We start from the raw sequence: 15,010 nt of genomic DNA on the forward strand, positions 1-15,010 counted from the left end.
TAAATTTAGTTTAATCCTTTATCCAAGTGTAAGCAAACAAAGTTTGCCCCTGAAAATATCTTCAGGACTGGGGTAAGGTAATGCAACGCCAGGCAACTCCGAGCAAGGAGTTGCCTGGCTCTCATCCCTCCTTGTCTCAGTATCTCCCATAATGCAAAGCACATCTCCTTGCAGACATATACTGCTATGCATTAAGGGAAGGGCCACTACCCAGACCGGTTTCAACCTTTATTGAGGTCTCGTCAGTGGGAGGCAGACCCAAACGTGGAGATACTAAGGCAGAAGCAATAGGATAACTCTAATAGGTAAATATGACCTCTCCTATTGCTTCTGCTTTAGTATCTCCACATTTGGGTCTGTCTCCCACTGACGAGACCTCAATAAAGGTTGAAACCGGTCTGGGTAGTGGCCTTTCCCTTAATATAGCAGTGTCATATCCGCAAGGAGATGTGCTTTGCATTATAGGAGATACTGAGACAAGGAGTGACGAGAGCTTGGTCCACCTTTGCTCGGAGTTGCCTGGTGTTGCACTACCTTACCCCAGTCCTGAAGATATTTTCAGGTGCAAACTTTGTTTGCTTACACTTGGATAAAGGATTAAACTAAATTTATTATAACTTCACTTTTTGTCTTTATCAATTTTCATGTCAACTATAATTATCATCTTTGATTCCTTTCACAATATCATTTCCTCCATTTGTATGTTTTTTTTTACAGTCTCCAGAATACTTTGCCACCTTCCTGATATTTATTTTCCATGTTATTGCTAGTCTTCCCATGACTTCTGTTTACCTAGTTGACACTGCTTCACTTACCCTTTAATTTTTTCTTGAATATATTTGTATATCTGAGTCTACAGTTCACCACCGAAAGCTGTTTAACTTCCATTTGTTTTAAAACTTTCTTATGCACTTTCCTTTGCAATATGATATTCGATTTTATCCTGCTCAAAACTGGTGAGCACTTCTATTTCAAATCCTCTGTATAATCTTGCATCCTGAACCAGTGTGAAGATATCACTATCAACAATAACATAATCAATCAGAATTTTCTTATTTCTTTTATCTGCTCTCCATATGTATTTGTGCACGTCTTTATGATAAAATATGGTGTTAATAACATGGATCAGGAATGACTAGTTCATGTCCTAAACAGAAATCCAGCAGGTACTTAAGCATTATTATTAGAATTGCTCTTTTTCTCTAAATTTTCCCAACTTTTTTTCCTTTTTCTTTGTGTCAGCTGCCTTCTCCAATGTCTCAAAAATCCCCCCCCCCCACTTCTTCCTTAGAAGAACCTTCTATGAGACCATAGGCAAATAAGTTTCATTGTCCAAGTTCCCATTTTGATATTTGCTCACATCACTTTATTTGATAGTGCCTGTCATTCAAGAATATTATCTCTGTATGTGGTGTTGAATACTGTAACTATTCCTTCTTTTCCTTGATCATTATTACCTGAATATAACATCTTGTATTTGTTGCTTAGAACAATTTCACCTGATTTTGTCTTCATTGTTGTGGTAACACCTATTATGATGATCCAGTTCTTCTGCTGGTTATGTTTCTTTTCCAATGATGTTTCTTATGTTAATATTGCCAAACCTTGGATGATGCTATTTTGAGTTGGGGTTTGTTCCAGCAGCTGACTTTTCATTGTTCAACCTGATTCCCTGATGAAAACAGTGAAGCACTGTTTAACTGGGCGACATTTCAGCCAGTGATGTCTGAAAATGTCGCCCAGTTAAAAGCTCATGAAATTTTATTATGCTGTACTGTTTTGTTTTGGTAAAAAGAATACGATTTGGTCACCTAAATCTCAAAGTGCCAGTCCATCCTTATCTGTTCAGTATCCAGGCAGATACCTAAAAATGGAGCACACCATGAGAAGGGGAGTGAACATTAGTTTTAGAAACCTTGGCAATTTCCCACTTCCATGGAGGTTTCCTACCAGTTACTCAGCTTTGACCCTTAATAACCCCACTAATTTTTATCTGTTAAATTATAGGTGTTTTTTTTTGTTTGGATAATTTGCCTGTATTTGAAATGAAATACAAAGCACTGATATATCACATGATATCATGGGATTGGGACTTTATTTTTGAAAATGAAAGGTATATGCATCACAGAAATAATCTACTTATTCTAAGCAGTGTACATATCATAATATATAAACAATAATAAACTCTTACCATTATTTATCAGTACATGCAGGGATAAATCTGACTGTTCAAATTTTTGAGCAAACAGTTTTACTGACTTCATACATGATAGATCAAGATACCATATTTCCACTGAAAAGGAATTGCAGATAATAAAATAAAACTTCAGCACAGTGCAACTTTTTTTTTTTTTTTAAATAAGAGGAATCCAATAAGTCACGTTACAAATCTTGTTGCATAATAGTATTTAATATATTTAAAACTATCTAGATTCACACCTGCACAATACTGCAAGTTACTGTATATCATTTTATATGGCTAGTGCTTTTGTAAATAACAATGATTTGTAATGATTTATTAGATCCTTTATCTTTACTATTATATTTAAAAAAAAACAAAAGAAAAGAAAAATTTACTCTTATTTTGCAAACACCATTACAGTAATTCACTCACTGTAACAAGGAAAAACACCTGGTGAAATGTTATCACAGCTGTTGCTGTGACTGGTAAAGAAAATTCACTACAGCAATCTTCTATTTCATTGCTCCTTACAAGTCTGCTGTATTCAGAGTTGTTGTAAACCTGTATTTAACAAAAGAATAATTCCACTATGTATAGAAGGGTTTAGGTGTCACTGATGATTCATAATATTGCTCGACAGTATAAACAACACCAAGAGAGGGAAAAAAAAACATTTATTAAGCTCACTAACATTTCACTAGTTTTCTACGCACAATTATAACTGTGACAGGTGTTACGACGTTTTCTCTAAAATTTTAATGCTTTCCTTGGTGTAACTTCCTTCCCTATACCATGATCTATCTCTTCCAGAATTTCCTAATCTTAAAATTCCAAATCACCCTTTTGTAACTTCCCTATGAAAATGGAAGTTAGTCACCAACTAAGAATGAATTCTCTAGACCTTCCTGGGGCTGTCTCTTTTTCGGACACTGACAAAATTTGTTTTTTAAAGCTGCACCAGACAAAGTCCTAGGACAGAAGAATCCTTGTTCTGAGAGATTTTCCCAGAATCTTAACGCCCAATTTATCTTTCTAAAGCTCTACAGCATCTGTAGAATTCTTAGCTTGCAGTCGTGACTCCAACATTCTAAATTCCCCTATCTTTTTCCTTTCACATAGGTTCAGATTTTATGAGTGGTAGGTTGGTCTCATGCTCAGGCAAAACTCAGGTTTACATAACAAAACATGTTTATTAGGATCTTAGAGCACTTACATTTAGATTCAAACAACTGGCAAATACAAGTGAACATTCTAATAAATAATCAACAACTCTAGCCTCTAAGTTAATCAATGATACAAATAATATTCACAATACAAAATTCTAATTAGATCCTATCTATAATACTGGCTCCTCACATTAATTTGGGCACACACACGTGTGCATAAGTTTTCAAATAACCAGTCTAATGAAAGACCCAACAAATTGCTAAGCATATTAGTCATTCAAAGTTCCCTAAGAATCTGTCCATAATTTCCTTTCCACTAGAAACTGATTCACCCTTTCTTCTAATACAATTGGAAAATAAGTAAGAAAGTTCTGTTTGATTACCATCTCCGCCTGGTCTGTTTTCTTTTGTTGGATAAGACTCTACACTTTAAACGGGTTGCGTCCACGTGGAGGTCATATCGTTCATCCGATAAGGCCTTTCTCTGCACTTTAGCGATGCTAGCGTTCATCTCGATCTCTTGTGGGTCACTCTGGTAAGCATTACCGCCTTTGGGGAAAAAACCTTCTGCTGCCTCATTCCGGTAGGACTTCTACCAACAGCTCGAAACAGTGGATGCCAACTTCTCGCGTACTATCTGTCCGGTACCCATCAAGCATCCACGGGGGGAAAGCTCGTCATCCGACATTGTAGTACTTTCTTCCACTGGTCAGCAACCACAGGTCCAAGCGAGAACAGGAACAAACTCGAGAGAGATTGAAACTCGCACAAATCCTTATTTAGTCTATCTCTGTTGTGCCCTCTTTTCCGCTGCAGAAATCTTCACATGGCACTTTCCCTTGTGCCCACAAGCTATTTCGTCATAACTCTGCTCTTCGAGGAGCGCTCTTTTCGGGGAACGCGAGCTCAATTCGCCTTCTGCATAAGCCTTCGCCTCAGGCATTACACCAAACTGGGTGGATAGCACGTGACCTTTGGAACTTTGTTTACACTTGATATACAGTTCACATAGACTACGATTTGATCGCTACAACTTACAAAACGGAATTTCTATTTAGATAAACGAAATTCATCTTTCCTTTGTACTTCACATTAAAGTTATTCATTTACGCTCCCTCTTGCAATTTGTTTTCCTACTATGGTACAAGTATCTCTTAGTTATTTTTTCTTGTTAGTTCTTGAATGAAATAATTTTTTTAATGAAAATTCCTCATTCAAGATCTAACACAGGCACACAGCACTAAACTAAGTGTGAAAAACAATTTAAATTATAACTGACAATGGGAATAATGTCCTTAGACAGCACCCACTATGGGTTGGATAACCATAAAGTTAATTTAGAGAAATCAGAGATATCAAGATCTTAAAATAATAGTCTCGAAGATCTTCAGTAAATTAATGCAACCATACTTGTTGAGGTTGGGAGAGTGCTTATGATAGCTGATGCTGATTCTAAAATTAATCTCTCAGACCTATAATGACTTCTTTGTAATATAGATGTTTTCCTCCACTTAATCCTATGTGAAAGAGCATCCATGGCATGGTATATCTAATAACTAATCCCAACTTGTGCCATGCAGATGATTATGGATGTAATTTTGTATTCTTCAAGGTGGACATTAGTGAGTTTACTAAATGTATTTTTTTCCTCTCTTGGTGTTGTTTATACCATTAAGCAGGCATGTCAAACACACTGCCTGCGAGCCGCATAAGGCCTGCCAACAAGTAACATGCAGCCAGCCAAACTTCGTAACCAATATGGTTATTTAACTTTTGACAACACCGAATTAAATAAACATATTTAAAAAATTAACATTTCCACTTAAGATTATTTTATATGCCAAACTATTGAATTTTACCAAGCAAGTACACAGCTACATCAGCTGACTGCAGCAATCGGAGGCTAGCCATTAGCAATTTTCAAGTCATAAGAAAGTGTAACGTTTTCTTTATAATTAATAAAGAATTTATAAAATAATGTCGAAACCTTCAACCTGTATGAGTAAAAAATGATTATTTGAAGAAAAACATCATGGTTTTCAAGAAAAATGGGAGTTACAATATTTTTGTATTCAAGGAAAAAAAAATTTGCACCTGATATGTAGAAAGTCTATTGCAGTTTGCAAAGAATATAATATTAAAAGGCATTACGATACAAATCATAAAGAAAACTCTGACAAATATGTTGCGAAACTTCGTGAAGATAAATTGTCAGAATTAAAGTCGACACTTCAAAATCAACAAAATGTATTTACCAAACTTATTGAAGATAATAAAGCTACAGTAAAAACCATTTATTAGTGATCACATTTAATTGCAAGCAAGTCTAAACCATTCACTGAAGGGGAATTTATTTGTGAATGTATTATGAAAGCAGTTGAAGTGCTGTGTCCTGATCAATTAAAGAAATTTAAAAATATAAGCTTATCTCGAAATACCATTGCCAGCAGAACTGATGATATAGCCGGGAACTTAAGGAATCAACTAAAATCAATAATTCGAACATTTTAGACCACTTACAATTGATGAAAGTACAGTTGTACAGGATATCACTCAGCTGGCTGTTTTATTCATGGATGTGATATGAACTTAAAAGTAAGTGAAGAATTTCTAGAAATTATTCACTATGCACAATACAACCACTGGAGTTGAAATTTTTGATGCCCTTATGGAAGTTTTGAATGAATACAATTTACGATTAAAAAAGCTAGTGTGTCTTGCAACTGATGGTGCTGTTAAAGGAGTTGTTATAAATTTAAAAGAAAAATGCAAAGAACAAGGTAATAATATTTCATTGCATTATTCATTAGCAAACACTATGCTCCAAAGTTTTAAATATTGGACATGTTCTAAAAAATGTCAATAAAATTGTAAATTATATTCCTGCACGTGGGCTTCATCATTGCCAATTTAGTAACTTTCTAGAAGATATTATTATTATTACTATTATTTGACACCTCCAGGGAGTCCAAAGACTCATCGAGGGAGAGTGTGCCAACAGCATCAAATGACTGTTACCCCTTCCAGCTACTAACCGCGCTCAAACTTACTTAACTGAGCCATTAATAGCAGAGGCTCTACCAATCGACCAACCTTTGCCGGCTATAGCGATCTACCTTATTATACAGAAATTAGATGGCTTTCCAGTCATAAAGTTTTAAAGCAATTCTTCGAATTACTGGACAAAATTACCATTTTTTTAGAATCAAAAAATTATGAATGTGAAATATTAAAAAATGATCAATGGATAAAGGACATGGATTTTTCAGTTGACCTTACAAGTCAACTTAATCTTAAGCTACAAGGCAAACATCAAGTAGTTACCATGTTATTTGGCGATATTAACATTTTCAAACAGAAATTATTACTTTGGCAAAAAACAAATTCAAAATGAAAATTTATCCCATTTTGAATGTTGTCAATCATTATTATAAAAATCACCGAAACTGAAATTTTCAAAATATGCTAATCAAATTAAGTTATTAGAAAATGAATCCGAAAGAAGATTTTTAGATTTTAAGAAATATGAAAATCAGTTTCACCTAGTTACTTCTCCTCTATTGATTGATGGTGAAACTGTTGATGTCAATTTACAGTTGGAATTAATTGAAATTCAGTGCGATTCCATATTGAAACAAAAATATATGGATGTTGGAATTCCAAAGTTCTATAATTATTTATCAGTCGATCGATACCCCAATGTGTTATGTGCAATTAGGAGTATTTTATCTGTTTGATAGCACATATTTATGCGAACAACTATTTTCAACTTTAAATCTTATGAATAATTCCACTGTTAACTTCAATCACTCCTAAAATTAGTAGAAAAAAAAATAATCATAAATCATTTTCTAGTGTATATTTGTGGGTGGCATGACTGTAAATGAGTTCAAGGTGAAGTATGATAGATACTGTGTGAATGTTGAATAGTTGTTCTTGACATGATGTTGGGCCTCCCTTGATGAGTCCAAGGACTCCTTGGAGCTGCCTGTAATAATAATAATAATGTGCATGTCTCTATTAAACTTCTAGTAACTTATTCTTACTGTGAAGATTATTGGAAGTCTCTGAGAAATTTTGGTAACCTACATTTAAAGAAGTCATGTTTGTGTAATCAACTTGTATTTTTAAAACTGTCATAGTGCTCGTTTCATTCCCAATAAAGGAGGCTATTAAATCTTATTCTGCTCATAATACTGACCAAAGAGCAAGCAAGGCCCTGTTGTCAGAAAGGATACTTTATGTTAAGAAGCTCTTCTTTTCTAATAACAATAAAATTTTGAACTTGAAACTTTACTACAGAATAAACTTAGAACTGAACATTTTGATTTAATCAGTAGAATTTCTTTCCTCAGCGAGATGTGCTCATTTAAACTATAAACAGAAGTTAATATGCAAGCTTAAATTATTAGAACATAGAAGCTGTTAGTTCATTCAGCAACTACCTAGCTCTGTCCATGAAAAATGGGTAATAAATTTAACTAACCATCCTTTTACCAACGATGAATAAAGTGTATTGTCAAAAGGTCCAGATTTTGCAGCGACATCTTGATATTTGGATCACGGAGGTGTGGAAAAAGGCATTAGGGAATTACATACAGACCCTAATAAGCTAAGGTTTGAAATTGCACAGATTTTATATAAAGTTAAACCTCCTCCTCCTCTGAATATTTCTTTACCTGCATTATGAGCTCTTCGGTCTTTATGCTGAAAGAATAACATTGTAATAACAAAGTCTGAAAAAGGAAATGCAATGCTACTCATAGATACCACTGACTACAATCGCAAATTTAATGTCTTACTGTGGATAGATCCACTTATATCACAGAATCTGTGTCAATTATACTATAATTGACAGAGATCCTACACAAAGCCAGCTCAACAAATTGAATAAATTGTTAGATCAAACATATTCCTTAGAAGCTAATACTGTTGAAAAGTTGTGGATCCATCATGCTTGTCCCCCCCCCCCACACACACACATATTTATGGCCTTCCTAAGGTACACAAATCTGGTTATTCATTACGTCCAATAGTTGACTGCATGGGATCTCCTACTTATTTGGAAAAAATCTTTCAAGACAAGATATTTCTATAAAGCTTTACTGGAAAAACCATCTCTTATATTGAAAACAGTTTTAAAGAAAAAATTAAAGATCTTTATTTTCAAGAGTCTGAATTATGGTTTCTTTTGATGTAGCGTCACTGTTTACAAATACACCATTTCAAGAAACTCTACAGCTTTTAGATTCTCCTGATGATATCATCAATTTGTTCACGTTTACTATAATGCCTTGGACTTGTTGATAGCTATTTTATTGAGTGGTAAGCTATCATTGTGGTTGTTTCTTTTATTGATAAGGTTTAAAAGCGTCTTCACATGAAAGTCTGTCCAAACTATTTCAAATATTTGTGGGGAGAAGAAGATAAATCTGCATGAAAAGTATATATTAGGATGTCTATTTTTGAATGCTCATAACTTGTATGCACTATATGCTCTTTGAGAAATGCAACTTCTGTGCGTCGGTAAATTCTTAAACTGCATAAACAAAACATACCATTGAGACCAATTTGATGCAAGATTCTCTCCAATTTTTTTATTATCTAAACATCTGGCAAACATCCTCTTATGTTAAGAACACAATACACTTCATAGAAAATATCAAAGGCATGAACAGTGGCACCTACTGATATATTTGCAAGCCTGGACATAGTAAATCTTTTTCACAAATGTTCCAACAATAAAAATCATACAAATACTTCAAGAAATTTTCCCACTGGACACAGTGGGGAAATTTAGTAGAACAGAAACAAATTTTGAACAGAAAGAAGGATTAGCTATGGGCTCTCTTCTACGTTAGCTGACCTATTCATGGAGTGGTTTAAAAAAATAGTCAAGAAACAACCAAAAATTTGGTGAAGACATGTTAATGATATTTTTATCGTCTGGCCCGGTTCTACTACCCAATTAGAAGATTTCATTACCTTCCTGAACAACATTTATCCTCACATCAAATTCACAGTTGAATTAGAAAGAAATAGGTCTTTACCATTTTTGGATGCATTAATTGAGATATCAGAGCAAATACACACTCAATTTCTCAGTTTACAGGAAACCAACTAACACAGAATGTTATCTACATGCAATTTCTCATCAGAACAAAAAATAGGCATCATTCATTCCAGTGGCGGCCAATGAAATTTTAAGTGGGGGTGCTGCCTATACAAAATAATTTAAAAAAAATTATTTTTTATCTAATCAGTAACCAATTTATTAATAAATAAATCTGTAGATTTATTTATTAATAAATTGGTTACTAATTAGGAAAAAAAAAATTTTTTTTTAATTATTTTGTATAGGCAGCACCCCCACTTAAAGCTTCACGGACCACCACTGATCCATTCCTTAAGTAACAGAGCCTACAGAATTTCCACAAATATAGATAAAAGGAACCAAGAGCTACAGTATCTTAATTCTGTCCTCCAAAAAATGGCTACAACAAAGCATTAGTCAAAAAAAAAATTCTATCTCAATCTCCAAAACAAAGAAGAACAAATAAACCAAGAATATAAAGAAGCAGTGATTCTCCCATATATACAATCAATCACAGACAAAATAGCAAGATTATTTGCCAAAAAAAAATCTAAAAATCACTTTCTTCCCAGTCATCTGAAATGTCCTAAAGCACCACATCTGCCACTTAAAAAACCATGTGTCTACAAGATCAGTTGCAATTATAGGCCACACTACATAGGACAAACTGGTAGATCTGGGGTGATACACTGATTGGAACACATCAAGGACACTGAGGATGAAAGAAAGCCCAAATCAGGGCTGACAGCAAATACAAAACATTCAGGAGAATGGCAACAAACTGAAATGCTCTGCATTGAATTATAACTTTTACTCAAGAAAATTCAAAGAATCAGACGAAATGATGAAGTATCCTCTATGGTGTAACAAAAAACAAGGCATGATTTTACAAAAAAAAAAAAAAAAAAAAATCTGGTCTTCCTTAATCCAACATGACACACTTGTATCTACCAGCACGATACAGCAACCCATGAACCAGCAGCCAGTATAACAGCGAATGCATGCTTTCCATCGTTTAAACATTTTCATATATTCTTCACTAGAAATGTTAAGTGTTATTTCTTTGCTTGTAGTTTTTTAATTTATTTGTGCCATTTCCTGATGAAGTGAAACAAAGAGTTTTCATGAAACTAGTCGAATTAAAACTATTTCTTTTTGACTTCTTTGTGAGTGATTTAATAATGAAAAATAATGATTCTAGTAATAAATTATTTCAGCAGATTGAGGGTACTACAATGGTTAGTCCTATATCACTTGCTTTGGCTGATTATTTTATGGCGTATTTAGAGGATCATATTTCTAACTCCACATCTCCTCGATCTTACATTTGGCTATGTTTTGTGGATGATATCTTTGCAATCTGGTCTCACTCCGAAACAGAATTACTTTAATTTCTGGATAAAATTAATTCCTTATATACTCACATCAAGTTGACTATCGACAACAGTCTCCCCTTTTTGGATACTTTAATACATCGTAACTCTGCTGGTAATACTGAATTTTCTGTTTACAGGAAGCCATCCTTTACAGGTAGATATATCCAGGCATTGTCAATCATCATCCACCACAAAAAATAGATATCATCAAAAGCCTTGTACACCGAACATGCACAATGTTCTCAGTCTCTTCTATCAGAAGAATTGAATAAAATAAAACTTACTCTATTACTTAATGATCAGCATATCCTACCTTAAAGGAACATCTAAACAAATAGCAAGGACCCTTCACAGATATAAGTTGTATATCAACTTCAAACCAGTCCAGAAGTTGTCATCTTTCTTACCACCTATCAGAGACAGGTAGTAAGAAAGGTGACACCTCTATCTTTGCCAGTGTTTATCAAATACCCTGTTCTTGTCATCTTTGCTACTTTGAACAGAGTGGCAATTCTGCTACTATTAGAATTGACGAACCTCAAGAGTATATAAGATTTTTGGAATCTGAAGGTTCAGGCCTTGCTTCTCATACCATTGACACTAGACAGAGTTCATTGGAACCATACCAAGAAGCTACAATTTTGTTGGTTCAAATCTGATCATCTATGTTTTGAATTGTGTGAAACCCTATGCCAACATCCTAATCTTAATCGGACAGACTGTATGCCTATCTCTAAGTTTTGGGAAGTGATTGTGTAAATTGTTTACAATTTTTTAAAAATAATTAATTAATTATACATCTATTCCCATGTCTCTGAAAATTCCAATAATGATTTCCTTGTACTGTATATAGTTGCAACCGAAACACATGATATCATATACATGCTATATGACTCGTTATATTCAGAATTTAAATGTTGTTACCAATTCTTTTCCCTGAGAGAAGCTAATGACATAATGAGCAAAATATATAGAGCAATAAACTATATTTAGTTCTCTTACATGTTTGAAGCCATTATTTAAAAATTATATTGTATAACGTGTATGTCTCTATTAAACTTCTAGTAATTTAATATCTCCTATTTGAATGTCAGAAGAAACTATTCAAATAGCAGAGGAAAGAAGAAATATGAAACTTCAGAGAAACAAAGAAAGCATTAGACAACTGAGTGCAGATTTCCAGAGACAGGCTAGGAAAGATAAGAAAAAACATCTAAACAAAAGGTGCAAGGAAATTGAAGAAAGCAATATTACGTAGAATGAGATCTGTTTAGGAAAATAAATGATGTTACAGGGAAGTTTAACCCTAGTTAGGAGTTGTAAAAAATAATTCAGGAAAATGTCTGCTGGAAGAAGAAGCAGTGAAAAAAAGATGGAAGAGTATGTCGAGGATTTGTACAAGAAGGATAATAATATTGAAGGAGAATTTGTTGAGGAACCCATGATAATGAAAAGTGAAGTGATATCAGCAATGGAACAGCTGCCAAAAGGAAAATCTTCTAGAGCTGATGGAGTGTTAGTGGAATTATTGAGAGCAGCTGGGGATGAAATAGTGAATACATTGACTGAAATTTGTCAACAGGTTTGGAAGAAAACACACTGGCCTAGAGATTGGAAAACATTAGTATCCACCCGAATTCCCCAAAAAATCAAATCCCATAGATTGTGAGAATTATAGAACCATTGCTTTAATTTCACATGCAAGTAAAGTTATGCTGAAAGTGATCCAACAAAGGTCAGAGCCATGTGTGAATAGAGAAATGCCACAAGAACAGACAGGCTTCGGTAGAGGAACTAGAGGCCAAATAGCAAACATGATATGGATTATGGAAAGAACGAGAGAATTTCAGAAGGAAGTATTCATCTGTTTTATTGATTATAAGAAAGCTTTTGATTGCATAAATCACAACAGACTGTGGATTGTAATGAGATCAATGGGAATACCTGAACATTTAATTCTCTTGATAAGAGAGCTGTATGAAGAAGCTTCAGTAAAACATTCTTTGGAGAAACAGTTCAAGTGGAAAAAGTGGTGCAGAAGGATTGTATACTGTCACCCTACCTGTTTAATATTTATAGTGAATATATCATGAGAATGGCTGATTTAGACAAAGTTCCAGCTGGAATTATGATTGGTGGCAGAAAAATAAATAATTTAAGATAAGTAGACAATACAACCCTCATAGTAGAAACTAAGGAAGATCTGGAGCAGTTGATTCTATTGGTTAAGAGGAAAAGTAATAAAACTGGGCTTAATTTAAACATCATATTTAAACTTAATTATACTTAATTTAAACATAGAATTTTCCTTGTCAAACAAAATAGCCTGAGTTCATTGTGAACTGGAATAGGGCTGTGATATCGAGAGGAAATTTAGCTTGGATCAGCTCTAAGGAATCTTTGAGCGGGACATTTGTGAATAGGGAGGGGTGTTGGATTCTGAATATATAGAGATTGGAGTAATTTTTATTTGCTTCAGAATCCAACATGATCTTCCATCACATAAGCTAAACTTGTAATTATTTAATGTAAATAACTTATTTTATAATTTAATATTTATATAACTACCTTAATTTTGTATAATATTTAATTATTTAATCAAAGATATATGTATTAATAGTGACAAAACTGTATTAAATATTATTAAGCTATTTTAATTATTACTATGTTAATATTATAAGAACTTGTATTTGATAATTTAACTGCGCATTATTTGAAATGTAAATATTCTCTATTTATTCCTGTTTGTAGAAATTTATCGTTATGCAATACCTCAATTTTATTATATTTTGTTTTGCTGTCATGGAGACGTATGTAAGTGAGCGAGCACGTTTTGGAACACCACGTGAGGAGAAGGTTTATTGAAAAGAGTTTTAGAAAGAAATCACGAGAAAAATTTAGGCGGGAAGAACAGATATATAAGCTATGAACGCTGAAATTAAGGGGAATTAAGAGATAGATTAAGAGAGAGAAAGGAGAGGATTGGCATTAGGTTTAGAATCGGAGCATTCAGGAATCACAGTGCGATAATAGCGAGTCGGCAAGTCACTCAAGCAGCTAATAAAGTCTACTAGTTGAGATGCAGTTATCTAATAAATTGTAGAATAACAATTATAGCTATGGAAGACAGCTGAGTGACTACTAAATAGACTAGCGATATTTGAGTTGAGATTTAATTTCAGGGCTGACCTGTCAAGGACACACAGAATCTTGAAATAAAGCACGGAGTTACTAGAATAGTAGAGGCTGTAAAATTGAAGTTACCGTTAGCTGTGCTTAGAATTATAGTGCCTAAAGAATTAATCGAATGCCAGAGGAATGAACAACTGTGCATATAAAACCTAAAGTTAAGGAATTATTGTGTATTGCCTTATTTCATGAGTGATCAGTAGTACTTTATGCAACAACGTTTGTTTATGTGTATTGTGACGGATGATTAATTCAGTTATTGCTTAGAAGAATTTATTTAACGAGTGCCGTTTACTGTTTAAAGTGTTTACAGTTGTAAAAAGTGTAAATGTATAAGTAGATGAAAATAGACGATTATCGGTAAGATTATTCCAACCATTAATATTCCTATACAGAAAAGTGTGAGAGTTTCATCCGAGAATTTCCTTATACTAACAGTAACTATTGAGGAAGTTAGCTAAAGTGTAAATTTAAAAGTGTTTGTTTGTGAAGAGGTATTACTATAAATTTTGTTGTATTTGGAACTTAAGGAACAGTGGGAAGCCTGTATTATAGAGATAACAGATTTACCATTGTATGAGTTGAATGAATGAATTTACCTGAGGAGTTAAAATGTATGTGATATCTTAATTACTGATTTGAATTTAAGTGTAAAATTTATGATTCTAAAATTAAATGTTTGTTTTTGTTAATCAAGATTGTATTTTGCCTGAATCTCTTTTACTGCACCATTCATAAAATATTCGAACCAAAGCAGGTAAATTAAGTAAGTCAAATATACTCGGCCAGTATATATAGTATTAACACCTAAAAGGAGAGATAGTTGGTTTATCTTCAATTCTTGAACTAATTCAAATATAAAGTGGCGCAGTCTTTAAATATAAATTTTCTTTATATTTGAGTTAGAAATCAACTTACAACTTATATTAGTTAAGAACATCGTAATAGTAATCATGTCGGATCCAAAGTATAAATTGACAAGAAGTAGGATCCAACAGGGGGA

At 33.6% G+C, this 15,010-nt stretch overlaps 1 protein-coding gene across 2 annotated transcripts in view; it reads right to left on the reverse strand.

The window, feature by feature from the left end:
* LOC150105677 (polyprenol dehydrogenase-like) overlaps positions 1–15,010 on the reverse strand; it is a 71,389-nt gene that overhangs the window by 23,373 nt on the left and 33,006 nt on the right. For both annotated transcript variants that reach the window (XM_090395002.1, XM_090395001.1), the window contains exon 4: positions 2,192–2,293. In XM_090395002.1, the coding sequence (XP_090251128.1) occupies positions 2,192–2,293 (102 nt within the window). The remainder of the gene's footprint in view (positions 1–2,191; positions 2,294–15,010) is intronic.

The sequence above is a fragment of the Typopeltis vanoorti genome, chromosome 6, assembly GCF_054136105.1.
Source record: "Typopeltis vanoorti isolate ZY-2024b chromosome 6, IOZ_Tvanoo_1.0, whole genome shotgun sequence".
NCBI classification, from domain to species: Eukaryota; Metazoa; Arthropoda; class Arachnida; order Uropygi; family Thelyphonidae; genus Typopeltis; species Typopeltis vanoorti.